At 45.0% G+C, this 21,095-nt stretch overlaps 1 protein-coding gene across 1 annotated transcript in view; it reads left to right on the top strand.

Annotated features, from left to right (window-relative positions):
- The window catches only part of LOC120909299 (membrane-spanning 4-domains subfamily A member 15-like), a 78,522-nt gene that overhangs the window by 57,122 nt on the left and 305 nt on the right, over window positions 1–21,095 (top strand). Inside the window, exons 5-6 of the mRNA XM_040321046.1 lie at window positions 1,769–1,900; window positions 6,605–6,727. Coding sequence (XP_040176980.1) covers window positions 1,769–1,900; window positions 6,605–6,727 — 255 coding nt within the window. The remainder of the gene's footprint in view (window positions 1–1,768; window positions 1,901–6,604; window positions 6,728–21,095) is intronic.

Genomic DNA, 21,095 nt, shown 5'->3' with positions numbered 1-21,095 from the left:
GGAAAATGGTCATGGACACTGTGAAAGATATTGTGGAGGTGGATCTGGGAAGTAACCCGGCCACTTATTTACTGTTGGACATCCCAGTCTCCATGGCCAGGTTCAAAAGTTCCCTGATAAGACATCTACTGGTTGCAGCAAGGGCCTGTATTCCAATCTTGTGGAAAAGTAAGTACAATTACCCCAAATAAACAGCAATGGTTAAATAGAATCTCGGAAATTCAACAAATGGAAAAACTTACCATGGGCATTAGAGAACAAGAGGAAAAATATAGACGGATATGGAGTCCATATGTAAGTTACAGAGAAGGGGAGCTATGAGAAATGTGGGGGGGGGGGACGTGGACGCATGAGTGACCCAGGGAGGGGGTTTTCCCTTTTTTTTTTTTTTTTTGAGGGGGGGAAGGGAGGGGGGAAGGGGGGGATTATTTTTTGAACAGGAAATGGTTAAGTGTACAGTAAAATATAGAAATTCCGAGGCAGCGAAGAGGTTGGTTATATTATGTGTACCAATGTATGGAATTTAGAAATGGTTTATCTGTTTATTTGTTTGGAAATGTAATATTGTAGTATTTACCATTTAATGTGGAAAAAAAAAGGAAAACAGAGATGAAATAAAGAATTAAAAAAAAAAAAAAGCTGCAGCAGCTAGCATGAACTCGCCTTCATTTCATTTGTGAAGGACTTCAATCATCATCATTTCTCTCTCCTCCTGATCTGTATTGTGGTTGCTTGCCTCCCAGAGCGATTCATTTTCTGTGCCACCACCAGTCATTTTGTTCTAAAGCATTATGTGAAAGGTACAGTATGCTGGAAATGTGTTTTCATAAACCATTCTTTAAAAAAAAAAGATCTGGGAGATGGTGCTGTGATGTTTACAGGAGCCTAACAGCCCCTCCAAGCAAAGACCATCAGACAAACCAAACAATGACACCTCTTTTGAGAGCTAGTGATATAGGGGTAGAGCGAGTACGCCGGTGTATCTACTGATACGCCGGCGTACTTTCAAATTTCCCGCGTCGTATCGTTGTTTTGAATCCTCAAACCAAGATACGACGGCTTCTGGGTTAGATTCCGACAGGTGTACGTCTTCGTACGCCTTCGGATCTAAGATGCAATTCTTCGGCGTCCGCTGGGTGGCGTTCATGTCGTTTTCCGCGTTGGGTATGCAAATTAGCTATTTCCGACGATCCACGAACGTACGAGCGGCCGACGCATTTTTTTACGGCGTCTCTAGACGGCTTTTTTCGGCGTATAGTTAAAGCTGCTATTTTGTCGCGTATAGTTAGACTTGCTATGTTAAGTATGGCCGTCGTTCCCGCGTTTAATTTTATTTATTTTTTTGCGTAAGTTGTCCGTGAATCGGAATGTACGCAAGTCACGTCTATGTTAAAAAAATGACGTCCTTGCAACGTCATTTAGCGCAATGCAAGGCGGGAAATTTAGGGATGGCGCATGCGCAGTTCATTCGGCGCGGGGACGTGCTTCATTTAAATGAAACACGCCCCCTAATCGCCGATTTGAATTCCGCGCCCTTACGCTGCTTGAGATACACTACGCCGCCGTAACTTACAGCGCAAATTCTTTGGGGATTCGAACCGGCCAAAAGTAAGTTACAGCGGCGTAGCGTATCTCAAATACGCTGCGCCCATCTAATTGTATGTGAATCTACCCCAAAATGTCATGTTGATTTGGAGGGCAAAACAAATGGTAAAAGGTAATATATGCATATGTTACAGAATTAATATTATTTATGTGTCTTTTCCAGATCAAGGGCTCTCTTGCTATGAACATCATTACAGCTATCGTCAGCTTCATTGCGTTCATATTGGTCTGTGCAGATCTGGCTTTATTTAATGCAATAACTTATTACGCTGATGGCACCTTGAAGGAATACTTGGTATGTTTTCACTTTTTTGATTTCTTAGACACTTATACTGTAGAGCAGGGGTACCCAACCGTTTGAAGGCCGAGGGCTACTTAAAGCGGTAGTTCACCCTCCTTAAGAACAATGCAGCATAAAATCCGGCATAGTAGCGCGAGCTACACTATGCCGGTCTTAATTTTTTTATCCCGATACTCACGGTTATATCGTGCATTGACGATTCCGTCTGCCGCGGGGAATGGGCGTTCCTAGCAAGAGGGAGGGTGATTGACGGCCGGCTCTGGCACGTCACGCTCCCCGAAGACAGCCGGAGTAGGTCTCGGCTCTTCACGGCGCCTGCGCACAGGCTATGCGCAGGCGCCGTGAAGAGCCAAGCCTATTTCGGCTATTTCCGGAGAAGCGTGACGTGCCACGGCCGGCCGTCAATCACCTTCTCTGTCCATAGGAACGCCCATTCCCCGGAATCTTCTATGTACGCTATAACAGTGAGTACGGGGAAAAAAAATTAAGACCGGCATAGTGTAGCTCGCGCTACTATGCCTGATTTAATGCTAGAGGGGAAATTTTTTTTTTTTTTTTTTTATATAGGGTGAACCCCCGCTTTAAGCGACTTGGTAACCAGTCACGGGCCACAATGAGCGGAGTGGGCAGATGACAGGTCTGTGTCCACTCTGCTTATGCAAAGCAGACACAGGCACAGCCCAATCTACTCTATGGGCCCTCTGAATCCAATCAGATGGAAGGGGACGGATCCACTTCTGTTTTTTTAGCAGATCGGATTGGAGGTAGGCAGGTGTAAATGGACAAAAAGTCTTACATCTTCCGCTCCATAGAGGTGAATGGAGGGTCTGATTGGGTTGGACCGTTCGTGTGAAAGGGGCCTAAGGCTGCTTTTACAATGAATGTCTGCGTTTTGCCATAGACGTTTATTATATCCTGCAGGTGTGGTGCACTTTCTGAAAAGCCACTTTCTCCCTCTACTGCCGGCTTCATTCCCAACACTGATGCTCTGAGATGGCAGGTCGGCAATCTGCAATCTGGGCTTGCCAACCAGCCATCCCAAAGCATGAGGTCGTGGGCCACATGAGAGGGCTCCGCGGGCCACTGGTTCGGCACCCCTGTTGTAGAGAAATTCCAGACAAATAAATCCAGTCAAAAGCTTCCTGAGGGTGCTCTTGTCTGGTCACGTGATTGGCTCCCAGTGCTGGCTTCAGGATAGAGGAGGGACAGCTGACAGCAGATGCCCCATAATAAGTCTATTGGTGACATCACCTCATAGGCATAGCAGTCGTTATCAAAGATTTCTCCTTTTCGCTAAAGCTGACTGCTCTAGAGATCATGTGACTGGACCATCGCATCTAGGGATTAGGTGGGTATAAGTGTAGCGGCTTGCTACTTTTATAGATGGCGCTGCCTTAAATTTAGAGTGTAGTCAGAGATTTAACTACCTCTGACTGTATTGTTTTGCCAAATTGGGGCTTCTGTTCCAGCCGTGGCTGTACTGTGAGTGACCACTATTGTTGCCTGGGGTGTTGGTACCACCCCAGGCCGAGGGTGGCGGCAGTCGAGTCAAGGTGTATTGGGTGTTCTTCCTCGGCAGCCAATCAGTGGGAGTTGATCGCCTCGCTGAGCATGCTGGGGGAGAGTACTTAAGAGACAGACGTCACTAGTTCTGGGTCGTCGTTGTCCGTTCCAGGTCAGTCGTCCCACCACCCTCCTGAGTTGGTGGTAACTGATGGTGTGTAGGCACAACTGATGAAAGTCAACTTCATCGGATATCTGATGAAAAAATCCATAAGAACGTTTTCATCAGATGAACCGATCGTGTGTACAGGGCAATAGAGTTTCTAAAACTCAGCACTGGTAGATTTATAGACAATACAGCCCTTGGGAAAATCTACACTTCAAGCGATTAGTATGCATTTTATGTGGCCTATATCTTTTCCCTGATTGCAACAAGATAAATACACTGTAACCTAGAAGGGTTGGATCACTACCTATAGTTTTTGGCCTACGCTGTGTCCAAGTTTGGTAGATCTGATGTGTTGTTTTCACTACACAATACAGGCACTTGTTATCTTGTTATAGATACAGTTAAGCCCTGTACACACGATCGGTTTGTCTGATGAAAACGACCGTTTTCATCGGACAAACCGATCGTGTGTGGGCCCCATCGGTTTGTTTTCCATGGGTGAAAAAAATAGAACATGTTTTAAAATTTTCCTATGGATAAAAAACCGATAGAAAAAAACGATCGTCTGTGTGGAAGTCCATCGGTCAAAAATCCACGCATGCTCAGAATTAAGTCGACGCATGGTCGGAAGCATTGAACTTAATTTTTCTCATCACGTCATAGTGTTTTACATCACCCCGTTTGGACACGGTCGGATTTTTGACCGATGGTGTGTAGGCAAGACTGATGAAAGTCAGCTTCATCGGATATCCGACGAAAAAATCCATCGGATTAGATTCCATCCGATATCCGATCGTGTGTACAGGGCATAAGTCTATTGTTAGAAGTGTTAATCCAACTTGCTTAACACAATTACAAGGCAGTTTGTGTGGAACCGCCATCCCCAACCAGGGTTCCTATTAAGGTTGCTAGGGGTTCCTTGAGCTGGGGCCAAATTACTTCCCATCCGATGGTGCCTTCATAGCTTTGGGTCTAATGCCGCGTACACACGTTCGGAATTTCCAATGGAAAAAGTCTGACTGAATTTTTTCATCGGATATTCTGACGGACTCAGAAAGAGAACGGGCCAGATTCTCAAAAGAGATACGACGGTGTATCTCCAGATACACCGTTGTATCTCTGTTTCTGAGCCTGGGTATCTATGCAAGTGATTCTTAGGCCTAGTACACACGATAGGATTTATCCACGGATACGGCCTTTTCGGACCGTTTCCGCGGATAAATCCTCTGAGGATTTTGATCCGATGGAGTGTACACACCATCGGATCGAAATCCGCGTCGAATTCCCATCGCGATGACGTGTCGCGCCGTCGCCGCGTCATCAGCGCGACGCTGTCATATAAGGAATTCCACGCATGCGTCGAATCATTACGACGCATGCGAGGGATGGGTTTGGACGGATCGATCCGGTGAGTCTGTACAGACCACCGGATCGATCCGCTGGAGCCGATTCCAGCGGATAGATTTCTTAGCATGCTAAGAAATTTTTATCCGCTGGAAATCGGTCGGCCCGAAATATATCCGCGGATAAATATCCGCTGGATCGTACACACCAGCGGATCTATCCGCTGAAACCGATCCGCGGATCAATTTCAGCGGATCGATCCTCTCGTGTGTACGGGGTCTTAGAATGAGCCTGATACGCCGATTCCCGAACGTTTTTCTGCCGCCTCGTCGTCGTTTACGTTGTTTCCGTAAGCGTAAACTTACCCCTGCTATATGAGGGGTAAGTTTACGAAGGTCCGTCGTATGCCATGTTAAGTATGGCGTCGGGACAGCGTCGTCTTTTTCCGTCGTTTTACTAAGTCGTTTACGAATAGGGCTTTACGTAAATGACGCTCACTTCGGCTTCATTGCCGTTTTCCGTCGTGAGCTGGAGCATGCGCACTGGGCTATTTTTACGTCCGGCGCATGCGCAGTTCGATCGGCGCGGGGGCGCGCTTAATTTAAATACAAGCCGCCCCCTTTGAATTACGCGGCCTTGCGCCGGGCCATTTACACTACGCCGCCGCAAATTACGGAAGCAAGTGCTTTGAGAATACGGCACTTGCTCCAGTAAATTGCGGCGGCGTGGTGTAAATGGCTTACACTACGCCGCCGCGGATTCTACGAGAATCTGGCCCAACATCTTTTTTTCGTCTGTATGGAACTCCGACAGAGAAAAAAAAACACGCATTCTCAGAATCAAGTTGACGCATGCTCAGAACCATTGAACTTAATTTTTCTCAGCTCATCATAGTGTTGTACATCATCGCGTTCTTGACGGTCGGAATTTGGTTTGACAGTGTGTATGCAAGACAGCTGGAACGGAATTCCGTCGGAAAAACCCGTCGGAGTTTATTCCGACGGAAAATCCAACTGTGTGTACAAGGCATAACTCCACTTGGCAGAACCAGAAGCAGGACAACAATCGTTTTAGGTGCCTGTAAGGGGAGCATTCTTCCCACCGACCACCATTGTGAGGGAAATTCTACCTTTTGACCCAAATTATTTCATTTTAGCTGGGGTTTTCCTTAGACCTGAAAATTTTTTTCAAGGGTTCCTCTAGGGTATAACCTTTTAATGTGAAATACTGTATACTTCACACCGACTTTTCTATATCTTCCACTCTACATGAGAATGGGGTAGTGTCTCTGCAACGTCATCATGTTGTGCAGAGCAGTTGTAAATTCTCAATACAACTCATGCACTATGGTAGCTTTCACAGCATAGGGTGTCTCCTGGTACTTTAGGCGCCAAGCAGTTTTGCCAACCTACTGAATTGAAATTTACTGACACAACACCCAAAATTTACTGGCCCAGCCAAGATTTTACTTGCATTTCCAAAATTACAGTGTTAAAGAGGTTGTAAACCTTGAAAAAAAAAACTGCAAGACAAAAGGCATAATGAGCTAGTATGCATTGCTTACTTGCTCATTATGAAATACAATTTGTTGTCTTAAACTTGTGATATGTATAGTATATGATCATATAGCATAGTGTGGCATGATGCTGTATTAATCTTTGCATACGTCTTGATTTTTACAGTCTAGCGCGAAAGCTGTTCTTGCTTTACTTCTGATCCTCAATCTCCTGCTGTTCTCTGTGTCCATTTCCTTGTCCGTGTTTGGATGCCAGGCTGTGGGTCATGAATCGAATACCCCTGCGCAGGTAAAGCTCAGAGCTCTTGCAAACAGATAGTTGTCTTCTGATTAAGCTGTTAAATCATAAAAAAAAGGGGGAACGTGGAATTTTAAGGCACCTCATTAACAAAAAATATAGCATTAAAACAAAAACTTTATTTATACATCTATTAAAAATAGGTAATTTCCATAACCCACCCTGGATATCGTCAAAACTGGATTTTATGACAAACATTTTTTTTTTTTTACACAATTATCATTGTCCAGCTAACAGATTATGTTGGCAAAAATATTTAACCACTCCCGGACCCCCTGCCCGCAATGTACTGCAGACGGGCAGCCATTGCAGGCAAATCAACATATTGGTACTGTATGTATGTACTGCTTCCAGTTTCCGAGCGTGTGCATGCGTGCCCACCGTCGACACTCGCTGTGATTGTACACAGCAGGAGTCTGTCAGCAAGTACCAGCCAATGATTTATGGCTGAGACCTGCTGATCAGCTGTGTCCAGTCACAGCCTAGATCCCTGTGTTGTCATTTAACACAGGGCTCTGGAAAGAGAGAGAGAGAGAGAGAGAGAGACAGCAGCAATACTAAAAGATTTTTCAACACAACCACAAATGCATACTTCAAAACACATGGCTACGTATCCATCCTTAAATATAGCAAAAATATTAAGGGCCAGATTCACAAAAGGGATACGACGGCGTATCTGCTGATACGCCGTTGTATCCCTGTTTCTATCTATGCAACTGATTCATAGAATCAGTTACGCATAGATAACCCTAAGATCCGACAGGTGTAATAGTTTTACACTGTCGGATCTTAAGATGCAGTACCGCGGCCGCCGCTGGGGGGAGTTTGCGTTGTAAACCAGCGTCGGGTATGCAAATTAGCAGTTACGGCGATCCACAAAACTTTGTCCCGTCGTTACGTTGCCGCAAGTGTTAGTTTGCCGTCGCAAAGATAGGGCACCTTTTACAAAGTGTAAAATTACTATACCATGTAAAAGTATACCCGTCTTTCCCGCGTCGCTTTTAATTTTTTTTTTTTTTCGGCGCAAGTCTTTTTTTCACGTCGCGATTCACAAAACGTCGGCGCGCCGTAATTTCGCGCAAAGCACGTCAGGAAATTTGCGTCGGGAGCATTTGCATGAACGTCCGGCGCGGGAGCGCGCCTAATTTAAATGGTACCCGCCCCATTTGAATTGGCCCGCCTTGCGCCGGACGGATTTAGGATACACCGCCGCAAATTTTCAGGTAAGTGCTTTGTGGATCGGGCACTTAGACAGAAAATTTGCGGCGTGTAACCTAAATCGGTTACGTTACGCTGCGCCCAGGCTACGTGAATCTGGCCCTTAATATTTACAAAAAAATCAAAGCAAAAAAACCTGGTAGATTTATAGACAAAACAGCCCTTGGGAAAATCTACACTTTTTTTTACTGTTGTAATAAAAGTTAGTGTTTTAAATGGTAAACGCTATATCAAGTTCTTTCCTACCCTTATGATAGCTACTTGTGAGGAACGCCATTTGAGAGATCGGGAGCCCTTATACAGAAAGAGGAACGTCAGTTAGCTTGATTTATACCCCTTAGGCCTTGTACACACGACCGAACATGTCCGCTGAAACTGGTCCGTCGGACCAGTTTCCGCAGACATGTTCGTTCGTGTGTAGGGCCGACCGGAAAGTTTCCCGGCCTAGCGGACAGGTTTCCAGCGGACAAAAGTTTCTTAGCATGCTAAGAAACTTGTCCGCTGGAAGCCTGTCCGTCGGACATGTCCGATGGTCAGTACAACTCATCGGACATGTCCGCTGGCCCGAAATCCCACGCATGCGTCAAAGTGATTCGACGCATGCGTGAAAGCATTGAACTTCCTGGTGCGTGCACGTCGCCGCGTCATCGTCGCCGCGTATTCTGTCCGCGGGGAATTTGGTCTGATGGTGTGTACACACATCAGACCAAATGATCCCAGCAGACATGTCCGATGAAAACGGTCCACGGACCGTTTTCATCGGACATGTTGGGTGGTGTGTACGAGGCCTAAGAGGAAGGCGCCATTGGACCCTATTGTAGGTCTCTTTGGGAGGTGAATGCATAAGGTGACTGGTGGAGGGCACTGTGGTGTGCATACTCATTATTTTTTGGATCGCAACTATTGGATACCTAGGAAAAAGCACAAGTGCCAATCTAATTGTAGCAATAACATTTTTGGTAAATAGTGCAGACAGCTACTCAAAAGAGGTGAAGTAAAAATCAGCACGTTGCACTACAATAGTCCCCATCCAAGGAGCTAGCAAGTCCTCCTTCTTTGCGACTGTATGCTCTGGCGGACACCGCCGGTGTATTCCGGCACTTCCTAGAGCCGTAGACTGCAAGGGACACTGTAGCTGATGTCACTTCCTTATGATCAGGAAGCAGGATCAGGCTGGTCACCTCTTAGGCTGGGTACAGACGAGCAAACATGTATGATGAAACCAGTCCGTCGGACCGTTTTCACCGTACATGTCTGCCCGGGGATTTCTGTATGGTGGCTGTACTCACCATCATACAGAAATCCGCGCGTAAACAATAAGCGGGGCGTGTCCGCGCCGTCGCCGCGGCGACGTGGGCGGCCCTGCCAGTTCAATGCTTCCACGCATGCGTCGAAGTCATTCGACGCATGCAAGGGATGGCGGGCGCTCGGACATGTACGGTAGGTCTGTACAGATGAGCGAACATGTCCGAGCAGGCAGGATTTCAGCGGGCTGTTTTAAAACAAGCCCAGAAATATTTGCCCGCTGGAAAAAGGCGGGCAAATGTTTGCTGGAATCCTGCCCGCTCGGGCCTACACACGACCGAACATGTCTGCTGAAACTGGTCCGCGGACCAGTTTCAGCAGACATGTTCGGTCGTGTGTACGGCCCATAATAGTCATCCTAAAGATGCAGCTGCTGTGTGATCACTTCAGATACAGTCGTCCTTGCGTTCAACGGCTCCAGGAAATTCCGGAATCCACCAGCGGTGTCCTCCAGAGCACACAGTCGCAGAGGAGGACTTTCTTCTGGGATGGGGACATTTGTAGTGCCACATGCTGATTTTAACTTCAACTTTGTGAGTACCTGTCTGTATGTTTTTTTTTTAAACAATTTTATTGCTACACTTAGATTGGTGCTTGTGCTTTCTCCTAGCCCTCTTCAAGTTGCTTGAACAGTTACGAGTTATGTGTACAGCCAATGGATACTTCTAAAAGATTTTTTTGGACTTTTAAATTTGTTTCCCGTTTTTATATTGCCCATACCAGCCTTTCATAATTTTCAGCACCCCTGTGACACGCTGGTTTTTACCTTTGCGCCAATCCTCTACCATTATTGGATACCTAGACACTTGCACTAAGAAGAGAGCACTTCAACTACTACTTACGTATTAGCATACTGGGATCTCAATGGGATAGATAAGTCCACCTAACTCAGAAACTACGCCGACGTATGTTTAAGCGTATGCTCAAACAGAGATACGATTAAACATATCTAAGATACGACGGCTTGCGCCGTCCTATCTTAGATTGCAATATTTTGGATGGCCGCTAGGTGGCGCTTCCATTGCGGTCGGCGTAGAATATGTAAATGAGGAGATACGCCGATTCACGAACGTACGCCCGGCCGACGCAGTACTTTTACGCCGTTTAAGTAAGAGATAGGCCGCGTAAAGTTAGAGCTAGGCCCTATTGGAATAGTAATGTCAAGTATGGCCGCCGTTCCCGCGTCGAAATTCAAATTTTTTACGTCGTTTGCGTAAGTCGTCCGTGAATCGGGATTTACGTAGTTTACGTCCACGTCAAAATCAATAGGCCCGTGCGGCGTACTAAGCCGCAATGCACACTGGGAAATGTAGGCGCCCGGCGCATGCGCAGTTACAGAAAAACGTGAAAAACTTAAGGTCAAGCACAATTAGAAAACAACACGCCCCCCTAACACACATTTGAATTAGGCGCCCTTACGCCCGCCGATTTAGGCTACGCCGCCGTAACTTAGCAGGTAAGTACATTGTGAATCATGTACTTGCCTAGCTAACTTACGGCGGCGTAGCTTAAATGCCTTAAGCTAAGCCGCCGCAAGGTTACGAAAATGTACCTGAATCTAGCTATAGATGTTTAACTGTCTAACAATACAGTCACCCCCTACTGTATCTATTTAGGACGTTTTTTTAGGTCTTTACATATAACCCCCCTTAAAAACATTGCATCATCGTGGCGTTTCAGCTACAGAAAGGCTTGTAGCTTAAAGCCTAATTTACCCTATGAGATGTGTGGCCTTAAAGGGGTTGTAAAGGTAAAAGTTTTTTTTACCTTAATGCATCCTATCTGACAGCACCGCCCCGAGCCCCCGTTTTACTTACCTCACTGTTCGAAAGTCCCGGGCGCTTGCTTGTCATCTTGCTCGGTTCCCAGCCTGGCCGTTGATTGGCTGGGCGGATTGATAGCAGCGCAGCCATTGGCTGGCGCTGCTGTCAATCAAAGCGGATGACGCGGCGCGCCGGGGGGCGGGGCCGAGTGATACAGTCGGCGGCTATGGCCGCTGCTGTATCGCGGGAGCGCGCTCGCAAAAGCTTTCCACCATGCGAGGGAGCTCGCATGAACGTGGAAAGCTTTTGCGAGGAGGAGCCGAGACAGCCGCCGAGGGACCCCAGAAGACACGGATCCGGGTCACTCTGTGCAAAACGATCTGCACAGTGGAGGTAAGTATAACATGTATGTTATTTAAAAAAAAAAAAAATTGTACCTTTAGTGTTCCTTTAAGATAGTGTATTCATTTTGTTTCATATTGTAAACTATTAGGTAGATTCACATAGGGGCGCCTAAAATTAGGACGGCCTAGCCTACTCTTTTTAGGCTACACCGCCACAAATTATTTAGGTTAGTAGTGATTCTCAAACCACTTACCTTCAAATTTTCGGCGGCGTAGCCTAAAACGAGCGGGCGTAAGCGCGCCTAATTCAAATGACTGGGAGGGGGCGTGTAGTATGGAAATGAGGCTTGACCTCACGTTTTTGACATTTTTTACACTGCGCACGCGCCGGGCGCATACATTTACCAGTGCGCATTGCGGCTAAGTAGGCCGTACGGGCCTATTGATTTTGACGCATACGTAAACAACGTAAATCCCGATTCGCGGACGACTTGCGCAAACGACGTAAAAAATTTGAACCTTGCGGCGGGAACGGCGGCCATACTTAACATTGTTATTCCACCTCATAGGTGGAATAACTTTAGGCGGCCTATCGAGTACGGAAACAACGTAATGCGACGGTGTAGGCCCGGCGTACGTTCGTGAATCGTCGTATCCCCTCATTTACGTAATCTAGGCCGGCCGCAATGTAAGCGCCACCTAGCGGTAAGCCAAAACATTGCAATCTAAAATAGGACGGCGCAATCCGTCCTATCTTAGATATGTTTAAGTGTATCTCTGTTAGAGAATACACTTAAACATAGGTCGGCTTAGATTCAGAGTTAGGTCGGCTTATCTGCAGATAAGCCGGCCTAACTCTTTGTGAATCTACCTATATGTTTGTCAAAGTCCCCTCCCTGGTGGTCCTGATGTATTTGTAATACAATGCTACAACAGATATAAATGTCATATTTGTTGGGCTAAAAGTGCAGGTTCAGCTACTGTACAGCAAGATTGTCCTCAAATCCCCCTATGAGCTCTGGATAGTACACTATAGTTGTACACCCCTCAGCAGCTACTGGGTTGGAGTTCTGTCCCCTACTACAGATGCTCTGGAATGTTCAAACTGTGCCCACAAGCAGTGCGCTCACTCCTCCTTCTGAGCTCAGCTATAGGCGAGAGCGCACTGCTCACATTCACAGTTTAGACGGTCCGGAGTGGCTGCTAGGGGGTGCAAAATTCTAATGTCCAGTCTGTTCTCCAAACAGCAGGACTGAGGGGGCTTGAGGGGACATTTGTAATGCGAAGATATGCATTGTTAAAAACAGGAGAACTGCTGGTACTGTATGTACCATTCAGAACATATCAATTGCATTGGAGGATTTGGGGAAAATCTTGCTGAGGTGAACTAACACTTTAAAGCGGTATTAAACCCAAAACCAAAAAATCTAATACTATACAGTATATTGCAGCTTGCCAATGAGAGAATTCCATTAGGCCCCATACACACGACCGAGTTTCTCGGCAGAATTCAGCCAGAAACTCGGTCCGAGCCGTATTCTGCCGAGAAACTCGGTCGTGTGTACACTTTTCAGCGAGGAAGCCGACGAGGAACTCGTCGGGCCAAATAGAGAACATGTTCTCTATTTTCTCGTTAGTCAATGGGAAAAGTCGGCCCGCCGAGAGCCTCGGCGGCTTCAACACTGAACTCGACGAGGAACTCGATGTGTTTGGCACGTCGAGTTCCTCGGTCGTGTGTACGGGGCCTGAGACTTACAGAAGTTTTGCCTGTCCACCTCCCTGCCCGCAACTTCCTGGGACATGCCACATGTTCTAGGAGGCAGCAAGACCAGTCTGAGATCACAGTGCAATCCCACACTTGCACAATAGGGAGCCAGCTGTGAAACTGTAGGAAGTCAAAATTGCCTTCCACAGCCAAGATGGCAGCACGGGGGATCTGAAGACTGGTGAAGAAATGGCTGTTTCTTAAAAATCTGCAGCCACAGTAATTGTAGCTGCTGAACTTAAATTTGTTTGAAAAAACATATGTAGTTTCTCTTCAAGGTATCACATCAATTACTGCATAATGCAAACAATTCAAAAATTCATAATTTTGTAAAATCACTACATTTTTATATTAAAAACACGTAATTTTTAGCAATCCCATTAACATAGATGATTAATTTCTCTAGGCATAAAAAATATTCTTAAAACTTTACAACTGTGATATGTTGAATTTCTGACATATTTCAAAAACCCAAAGACTATTTCTGTACATGTTTCATGAACATTCTTCACTTCTTCAGGAGAGGACATCCTATAGATCTAAAATGTACAACCCCAAACAAGTTACAATATGAGAACAACAGCTAACTAATTCTAGGAATTTACAAATATATATAATACCTGTAATAGCATTCAACATTTATAAATTCACTGTTGTGCCTTTGCGTTCATTCCCCCACCTGCCCATTTGGGACTTGCTAGATAATAATTCAAAGGATGGTGAAAAGGAAACCCAAGAACTCACAGAGGATATACCACAAGGACAATTGGTCCCCCTAAGTTCTGATTGGTTCCTATAAATGGAAGCAAAATCCTTATTATAATTTCAAATTTACAGAATTATATTATAATCATCTTCTATATATATCTCATTTATATTTATCTCTACCGCAAAGGAAGGGGTCCAAGGGAGTTTGAGGCCTCGTACACACGACCGGATCTATCCGCTGGGATTGATCCGCGGATCAGTTCCAGCGGACAAATCCGGTCGTCTGTACGGCCTAGCGGATATTTATCCGCGGAGATTCGTCCGGCCGATCGATTTCAAACGGATAGAAATTTCTTAGCATGCTAAGAAATCTATCCGCTTGAATCGTGTCCAGCGGATTGATCCGGTCGTCTGTACAGACTCACCGGATCAATCCGTCCGCTCCCCTCCCTCGCATGCGTCGTAATGATTCGACGCATGCGTGGAAGTACTTACCTTCCAGCGTCGCGCACGTCGCCGCGTCATCGTCGCGGCGACGGCACGTCATTGTCGCGGTCGACGGCACGTCACCGCGGATGTATTCCGCGCGGATTTTGATCCGATGGTGTGTACAAGCCATCGGATCAAAATCCGGAGGAGGAATCTCTGCTGGAAACGGTCCGTGGCCTTATAGTGACTCTGTCTGGATCCTAGAATAATACCTGTAAAACAAGATATGGAATGCCCTAATGAATTTCTGAAGAGGAAAGAGCCCCAAGAAAATTCCAAACAAACAATAAAACTGGACGAGGTGGATGGTGACATCACGTTCTCCACCTTGTCCAATTTAAGAACGCTTTGCATTAATTTATGCAAAGCACGATGTAAATGGTGCTCATGCCAAGCAGCTGACTTCCTGTGTTCATAAGGCTAGATTACAGTGGTCTCAAAGTACCGGCCCGCGGGCCATTTGCGGCCCGCGGACCAGTTATAAATGGCCCGCAGGCAGGGTGGAAGTGAGCTGGCGCCATCTGGTGGTGAGCCGTTGGTATTACAAGTTATTACCACCAGATGTGAGCTGGCGCCATCTGGTGGTGGCCATTGGTATTACAAGTTAAGCATTACAAGTTAAACAGCAATTCTAATGTCATTTTACACTATTTTCACTGCCATATTCTTCCCTCTAGTTAGAACCCCCAAACATTATATATATTTTTTATCCTAACACCCTAGAGAATAAAATAGTGATCGTTGCAATACTTTCTGTTACGCCGTATTTGCGCAGCAGTCTTACAAGCGCACTTTTTTGGGAAAAAATTACACTTTTTTTAATTATAAAATAAGACAACAGTAAAGTTATCCCCATTTTTTTTAATATTATGAAAGATAATGTTACGCCGAGTAAATTCATACCCAACATGTCACACTTCAAAATTGTGTCCGCTTGTGGAATGCCGACAAACTTTTTTACCCTTTAAAATCTTTATAGGCGACGTTTAAAAAAATCTACAGGTTGCATGTTTTAAGTTACAGAGGAGGTCTAGGGCTAGAATTATTTCTCTCACTCTACCAATTGCGGCGATACCTCACATGTGTGGTTTGAACACCGTTTACATATGCGGGCGCTGCTCACGTATGTGTTCGCTTCTGCGCGCAAGCTCGTCGGGACGGGTGCGTTTTCTGGCTCCTAACTTTTTTAGCTGGCTCCTAGATTCCGAGCAAATTTGTCAAACCCTGACTTACACCAGTGCTGGTGGTAATAATGCGCTCGCTGACACCAGTGCTGGTGGTAATAATGCGCTCGCTGACACCAGTGCTGGGGGTTAATAATGTGTTCGCTGACACCAGTACTGTTGTTTTTGAAGTTTGAAAGTTTGCATGCGGCCCCCCATGGCATATGAAAACTTGTCTTGTGGCCCTCAGGTAATTTGAGTTTGAGACCCCTGGGCTAGAAGCTTCATTTGAAGTAATGTCAATGTAGGATTTTGGATTGATTGAATGACTTTTCATTGAGTATTATAGGCCTAAAGGGCTATGCAAATGTATAAGTTACTTTTCTTTGTGTAGCCTTAGTCCCATTGTAGGAAGTTCCATCCATGAAATTTTTGCTTGTTGTTCTTTATGGCCTCGATAAGTTCGTACCATTCACCAAAATTAGAAGGTAACATTATCACCTCAAATTTTATAGTTTTGAATCTGTAATCTTTATAGTTCCAGCTCATTAGAAACTGGATTCATTTATTTATTAATTTAGGTGCTATTTCAATCTACTGTGTGTCTCCTGGTTGCTTGGATGGCCCTAGTCCACCTTCTCCTTAGGGGGGTTCCCAGACATTGTGGGAGATTTAGGCTTATTGGACAGACAGCCATTGCATACATACAAATCTCGTGGTAAGACATGAAGTAAACGCTAAAAAAAGATACAAAGTTAAATTCTGTACATATGTAAGCTATTTACTTATTTTTATAATGTAGTGGGTAGATTCAGGTAGGGACGCCTAAAAATAGGTCGGCGTAGCCTAGCGTGTTTACGCCGCCTTAAGTAAGAGAGGAAAGTACATGATTCAGAAAGCACTTACCTCCTTACTTAGGGCGGCGTAGTGTAAACACGGCGGGCGTAAGGGCGCCTAATTCAAATGGGTTGGGGGGCGTGTTTAATGCTAATGAGGCTTGACCTCACGTTTTTTGACGTTTTTTCTTACTGCGCATGCGCCGGGCGCCTACATTTCCCAGGGCGCATTGCAGCTAAGTACACCGTACGGGCCTATTGATTTTGAGGCGGACGTAAACGACGTAACTCCCGATTCGCGGACGACTTACGCAAACGACGTAAACATTTCGAACCTCGCGGCGGGAACGGCGGCCATACTTTAACATTGTTATTCCACCTCATAGGTGGAATAACTTTAGGCCGCCTAAGGCCTTACGTAAACAACGTAATTCGACTGTGGCAGGCTGGCGTACGTTCGGGAATCGGCGTAAAAGCTCATTTACATAATCTACGCTGGCCGCAATGGAAGCGCCACCTAGCGGCCATCCGAAAAATTGCAAGCTAAGATAGAACGGCGCAAGCCGTCCTATCTTAGCTTTGTTTAATCGTATCTCTGTTTGAGCATACGCTTAAACAAACGCCGGCGTAGATTCAGAGTTAGGTCGGCTTATCTACTGATAAGCCGGCCTAACTCTTTGTGAATCTACCTATAGGTTCTTAACTTATTTCAGAACTTACCTCCAACTATACTCCTAATGATGCAGCATTGAATACATTTGAAATGCATTACCTTTTCCACATGGGGAACCAGCATTAGGATATTTATATAAAATCTATATCATAATATATATTTACAGTATATATATAAAAATATATAAATGACGGTTTTATGAATATATGAGTCAGCATAATATGCTAGCTGGACAGTAATAATAGGGGAGGTTGTTTGCTGTCATAATATCCAATTTGAAGATATCCCATGTTCTTATATGGGGGTTGTATTGTAAATTAGCTTGTTCATAGATGTATAAACAAAATATTTGTATTTTATGCTATATTTCTGTGGTAATGTGGTGCCTCTAAAGACCACATTTCTTCTGTTTTATGATTTGCACTCATTATGGGATGTGAAACCTTATACCACTATATAAAGCAGGGCTCAAAATTTCAAGTCCAGAGCTACTAGCCAGGCCTTAAGAGTTCGGCCGCTCTGTCAATCCGATGAGAATGGTCTAATGGACCGTTTTCATCAGACCAAACCGATCGTGTGTAGGCCCCATCGGTTATTTATCCATCGGTTAAAAAATGTGAAACTTGTTTTAAAAATAACCAATGGATACCTAACCGATAGAAAAAAAAAACGATCGTTAGTAGGCAAGTCCATCGGTTAAAAATCCACACATGCTCAAAATCAAGTCGACGCATGCTTGGAAGCATTGAACTGCATTTTTCTCAGCACGTCGTGTTTTACGTCCCCGCATTCTGAAACGATTGTTTTTTTAACTGATGGTGTGTAGGCATGACTGATCATCAGTCAGCTTCATCGGTTAACTGATGGAAAAATCCATCAGACCGTTCTCATCGGATTGACCGATCGTGTGTACAGGGCATAACTCGCCACCAGTTGCCCCACCCAACCCCTACCTTGCCCTACACCAAATTCCGCCCTTAAACATGCCCTCACAAATTATCTCATGAAATGACACTTAAATGTTTATGGGGAGTTAATTCATAAAAAATAAATATAAACAACTACACATTCATCAGTGTCCATCAGTGCAGTCTTATCAGTGCCCATCAATGCAGCCTATCAGCACAGCCTATTAGAGCAGCCTCATAAGTGCCTATCCGTTCAGCCTCATCAGTGCATCATCATCAGTTCAGCCTCATCAGTGCATCATCATCAGTGCCCATCAATACAGCCTATCAGTACCCACCAGTGCAGTCTTTTCCCACTCGCTTTAGTTTTCTGGAGCTAATCAGACCATGTTTGTGTTTTCACACCACCCCTTACAATTTGAAGAGCACCAGTGGTGGATTAGTATTGGAGTGCCTATTGAGGAGCACTGTGGCCAATCAGAATGAAAGAAGGACACCTCATATGGAACTACATTGTTTAGCGACCCTAGGCAAAGACATGCCCCTGACACACCCCCAGGAAAAGACATGCCCCTGACACACCCCCAGGAAAAGACAAGCCCCTGACACACCCCCAGGAAAAGACAAGCCCCTGACACTTCCCAATAAGCTTGGAAGAGAGATGACACAGACACAAGGGAAGCCCTGAATACATCAGACCCATAGGCAGAGGTTTAGATAGCAAATTATCACATAAAGATTGATATATGTGATGCCATGCAGTGTGGTGTGATTGCTTCCTGTATAGAACTGTAAGCAGAGATTTAATATATCAAAGCCCTTAGGGCCAGATCCACAAAGATCTGGCGTAACGTAAATGTTTCCATTTAAGTTACACTGCCTTAAAATTTCTACCTAAGTGCCCGATCCACAAAGCACTTACCTAGAAATTTTCGGCTGTGTAACTTAAATTCCGCCGGCGCAAGGCGTTCCTCTTCAAATGGGGGCGATTCCCATTTAAATTAGGCACGCTCCCGCGCCGGCCGTACTGCGCATGCTCGTGACGTCATTTTCCCGACGTGCATAGCGCGAAATTACGTTACGCCAAGCTTTGTGGATCGCGTCGGGTCAATAAAGTTGAGTCGGGAAAAAAAAAGATACGGCGGGAAAAAAATAATTCAAAACAAAAAAAAAAACGCGTCGCTGGACAGAAGGGTCTGTTTTTACATGGTGTAAACAGTTTACACTTTGTAAAAGCAGCCCTAATTTTGCGTTTGCAAACTAAAACTTACGGAGAAAAAACGAAGCTGAAAAGCTTTGTGGATCTCTGTAAGTGCTAATTTGCATACCCGAGGCGGCATTTCGACACAAAATGCCCCCAGCGGCGGATGCGGTACTGCATCGTAAGATGCGGCAGTGTAAGTCCCTAACACATGTCGGATCTTCTGTCTAACTATGGAAAACTGATTCTGTGGATCAGTTCCATAGTTAGAAACAGGGATACGACGGCGTAACAGCAGTTACGCCGGCGTATCCCTTTTGAGGATCTGGCCCTTAATGCTTAGTAAGTACAAGTTTTTGTATATGTAATGCAAAAAAAATCCTTAAATCACATACAACATAACCAACGCTCAAAGCAACATAGCTATGTCTCTGAATCCTGTCTGTGTTCTCATTTCTTGTCCTAGAGACACCACAGGAGGCAAGATAAAATCTCTTAAAATATAGGAAAAATCCCACTTTCATTATTTTCCTTGACAATGTGTCATTGTTAGAAGAACTCTCTCTACCTATCCCCCTACAGTCTTGGGAGAATTCCTTGGACTATGCAGTCAAAACAGAAAAAAATTGGCTTGGATCTTTAGATTCATAGGATAGGATAGAATTGAACTACATTAGTTGTTTATGTTATTTTGCCCTCATGTATGCCAAGGCTCTGTCCAAGCTAGGTTTGGCTTTATATCTGTTGGCTCCCCAGGGCTCATCTTCAAAATAGTTCAAAAAGCCCTCCCTCAAAAACAGAAAGGAATCATTATAGTGAGGGAATATAATGCAGTGGACCAGGGTCGCTGTTAGGAATCATGGGGTCACATACAGGCTTCCTGATGGGGCCCCCCAACTCTGCCCACAACCCACCCCCCATGGTGCAATAAACAGCAGCAGTGACTTTATCTGCCTACATCCCAAAAATGAAAAAAAGTCCCTCCTTTGCTTCCACCTCCTAGGCCCCTCTGTTAACCTGATGGGGCCCAGGAAATGTAATTTAAGCACTGGTAAGCAAGTAAGAGCAGGGGTGTGGTCTAGTAAAAATATTTTTTTTTAGGCAAAAATTAACAATAAAGCTGCCCCGGGTCACCCTGTTAAGCAGTTGAGACCTGGGCCCAGTACTACAGGACCAGTTGTACTGCCTTATCAGCGTCCTTGCAGTGGCCTACCCTACTGGTATCACATACAAATATAGCCTCACACACAGTGAAAGACCATGGCTCAGCCTTGGAAATTACTGAGCAAGTCTGCATACCCTAAAAATTGAGGGTAACAGAATAATCAGTATTTATTGGGCAAGCTAGATGCCAACTATAGAAGCAAACTTTTTTCCAACATGGACAAATGGGAAATGGTATAGAGCTCCTTGTGTATACAAATAATTAGTCCAAATGCATGCTACTGAGCATGTAACTACAATACACCTCCTGAGTGCTAGTGCTGTGTACTGGCTTGAAAGATAAGTATGGGGTGATCAAATTCTACAGACTCCAAGCTGATTTGCTTCACATGTGAGTATCAGATCTTCCACAGTTGTGCAGCTCATATGAAAAACAGAGAGACAAAAAGAGAAATCCTCATTGTGCAGATAACACACAACCATATGGAAACAATTTTGACAAGCTTGAGATAGGTCACACTCACGAATCCACCGATTAATATCAGCCAACAAACAATCCTCATTTGGCTGCTCAGCATACGATGTGTCTCCTCATTCGGATGTGCAATCCGTCCCATTTGTAGCTCTTCCCCCACGCGTTACATCACTAGACACGTGACTTAATCATGAATCACCTATGGTTTGTGGTTCCGGTTCACATCACAGAAGTTAATACTCAGCGCATATTATTATTATTGATTTCGTTTTTTGTTTGACTAACATAACATATGCTGCGTTTATTATTTAGGATTTTTTTGATGTCACATATAATCAAGTATTTAG

This window comes from Rana temporaria, chromosome 8 (genome assembly GCF_905171775.1).
Source record: "Rana temporaria chromosome 8, aRanTem1.1, whole genome shotgun sequence".
Classification (NCBI taxonomy): Eukaryota; Metazoa; Chordata; class Amphibia; order Anura; family Ranidae; genus Rana; species Rana temporaria.
The sequence above is the reverse complement of the archived record's forward strand: the minus strand, read 5'-3'. Positions and strand labels throughout refer to the sequence as shown.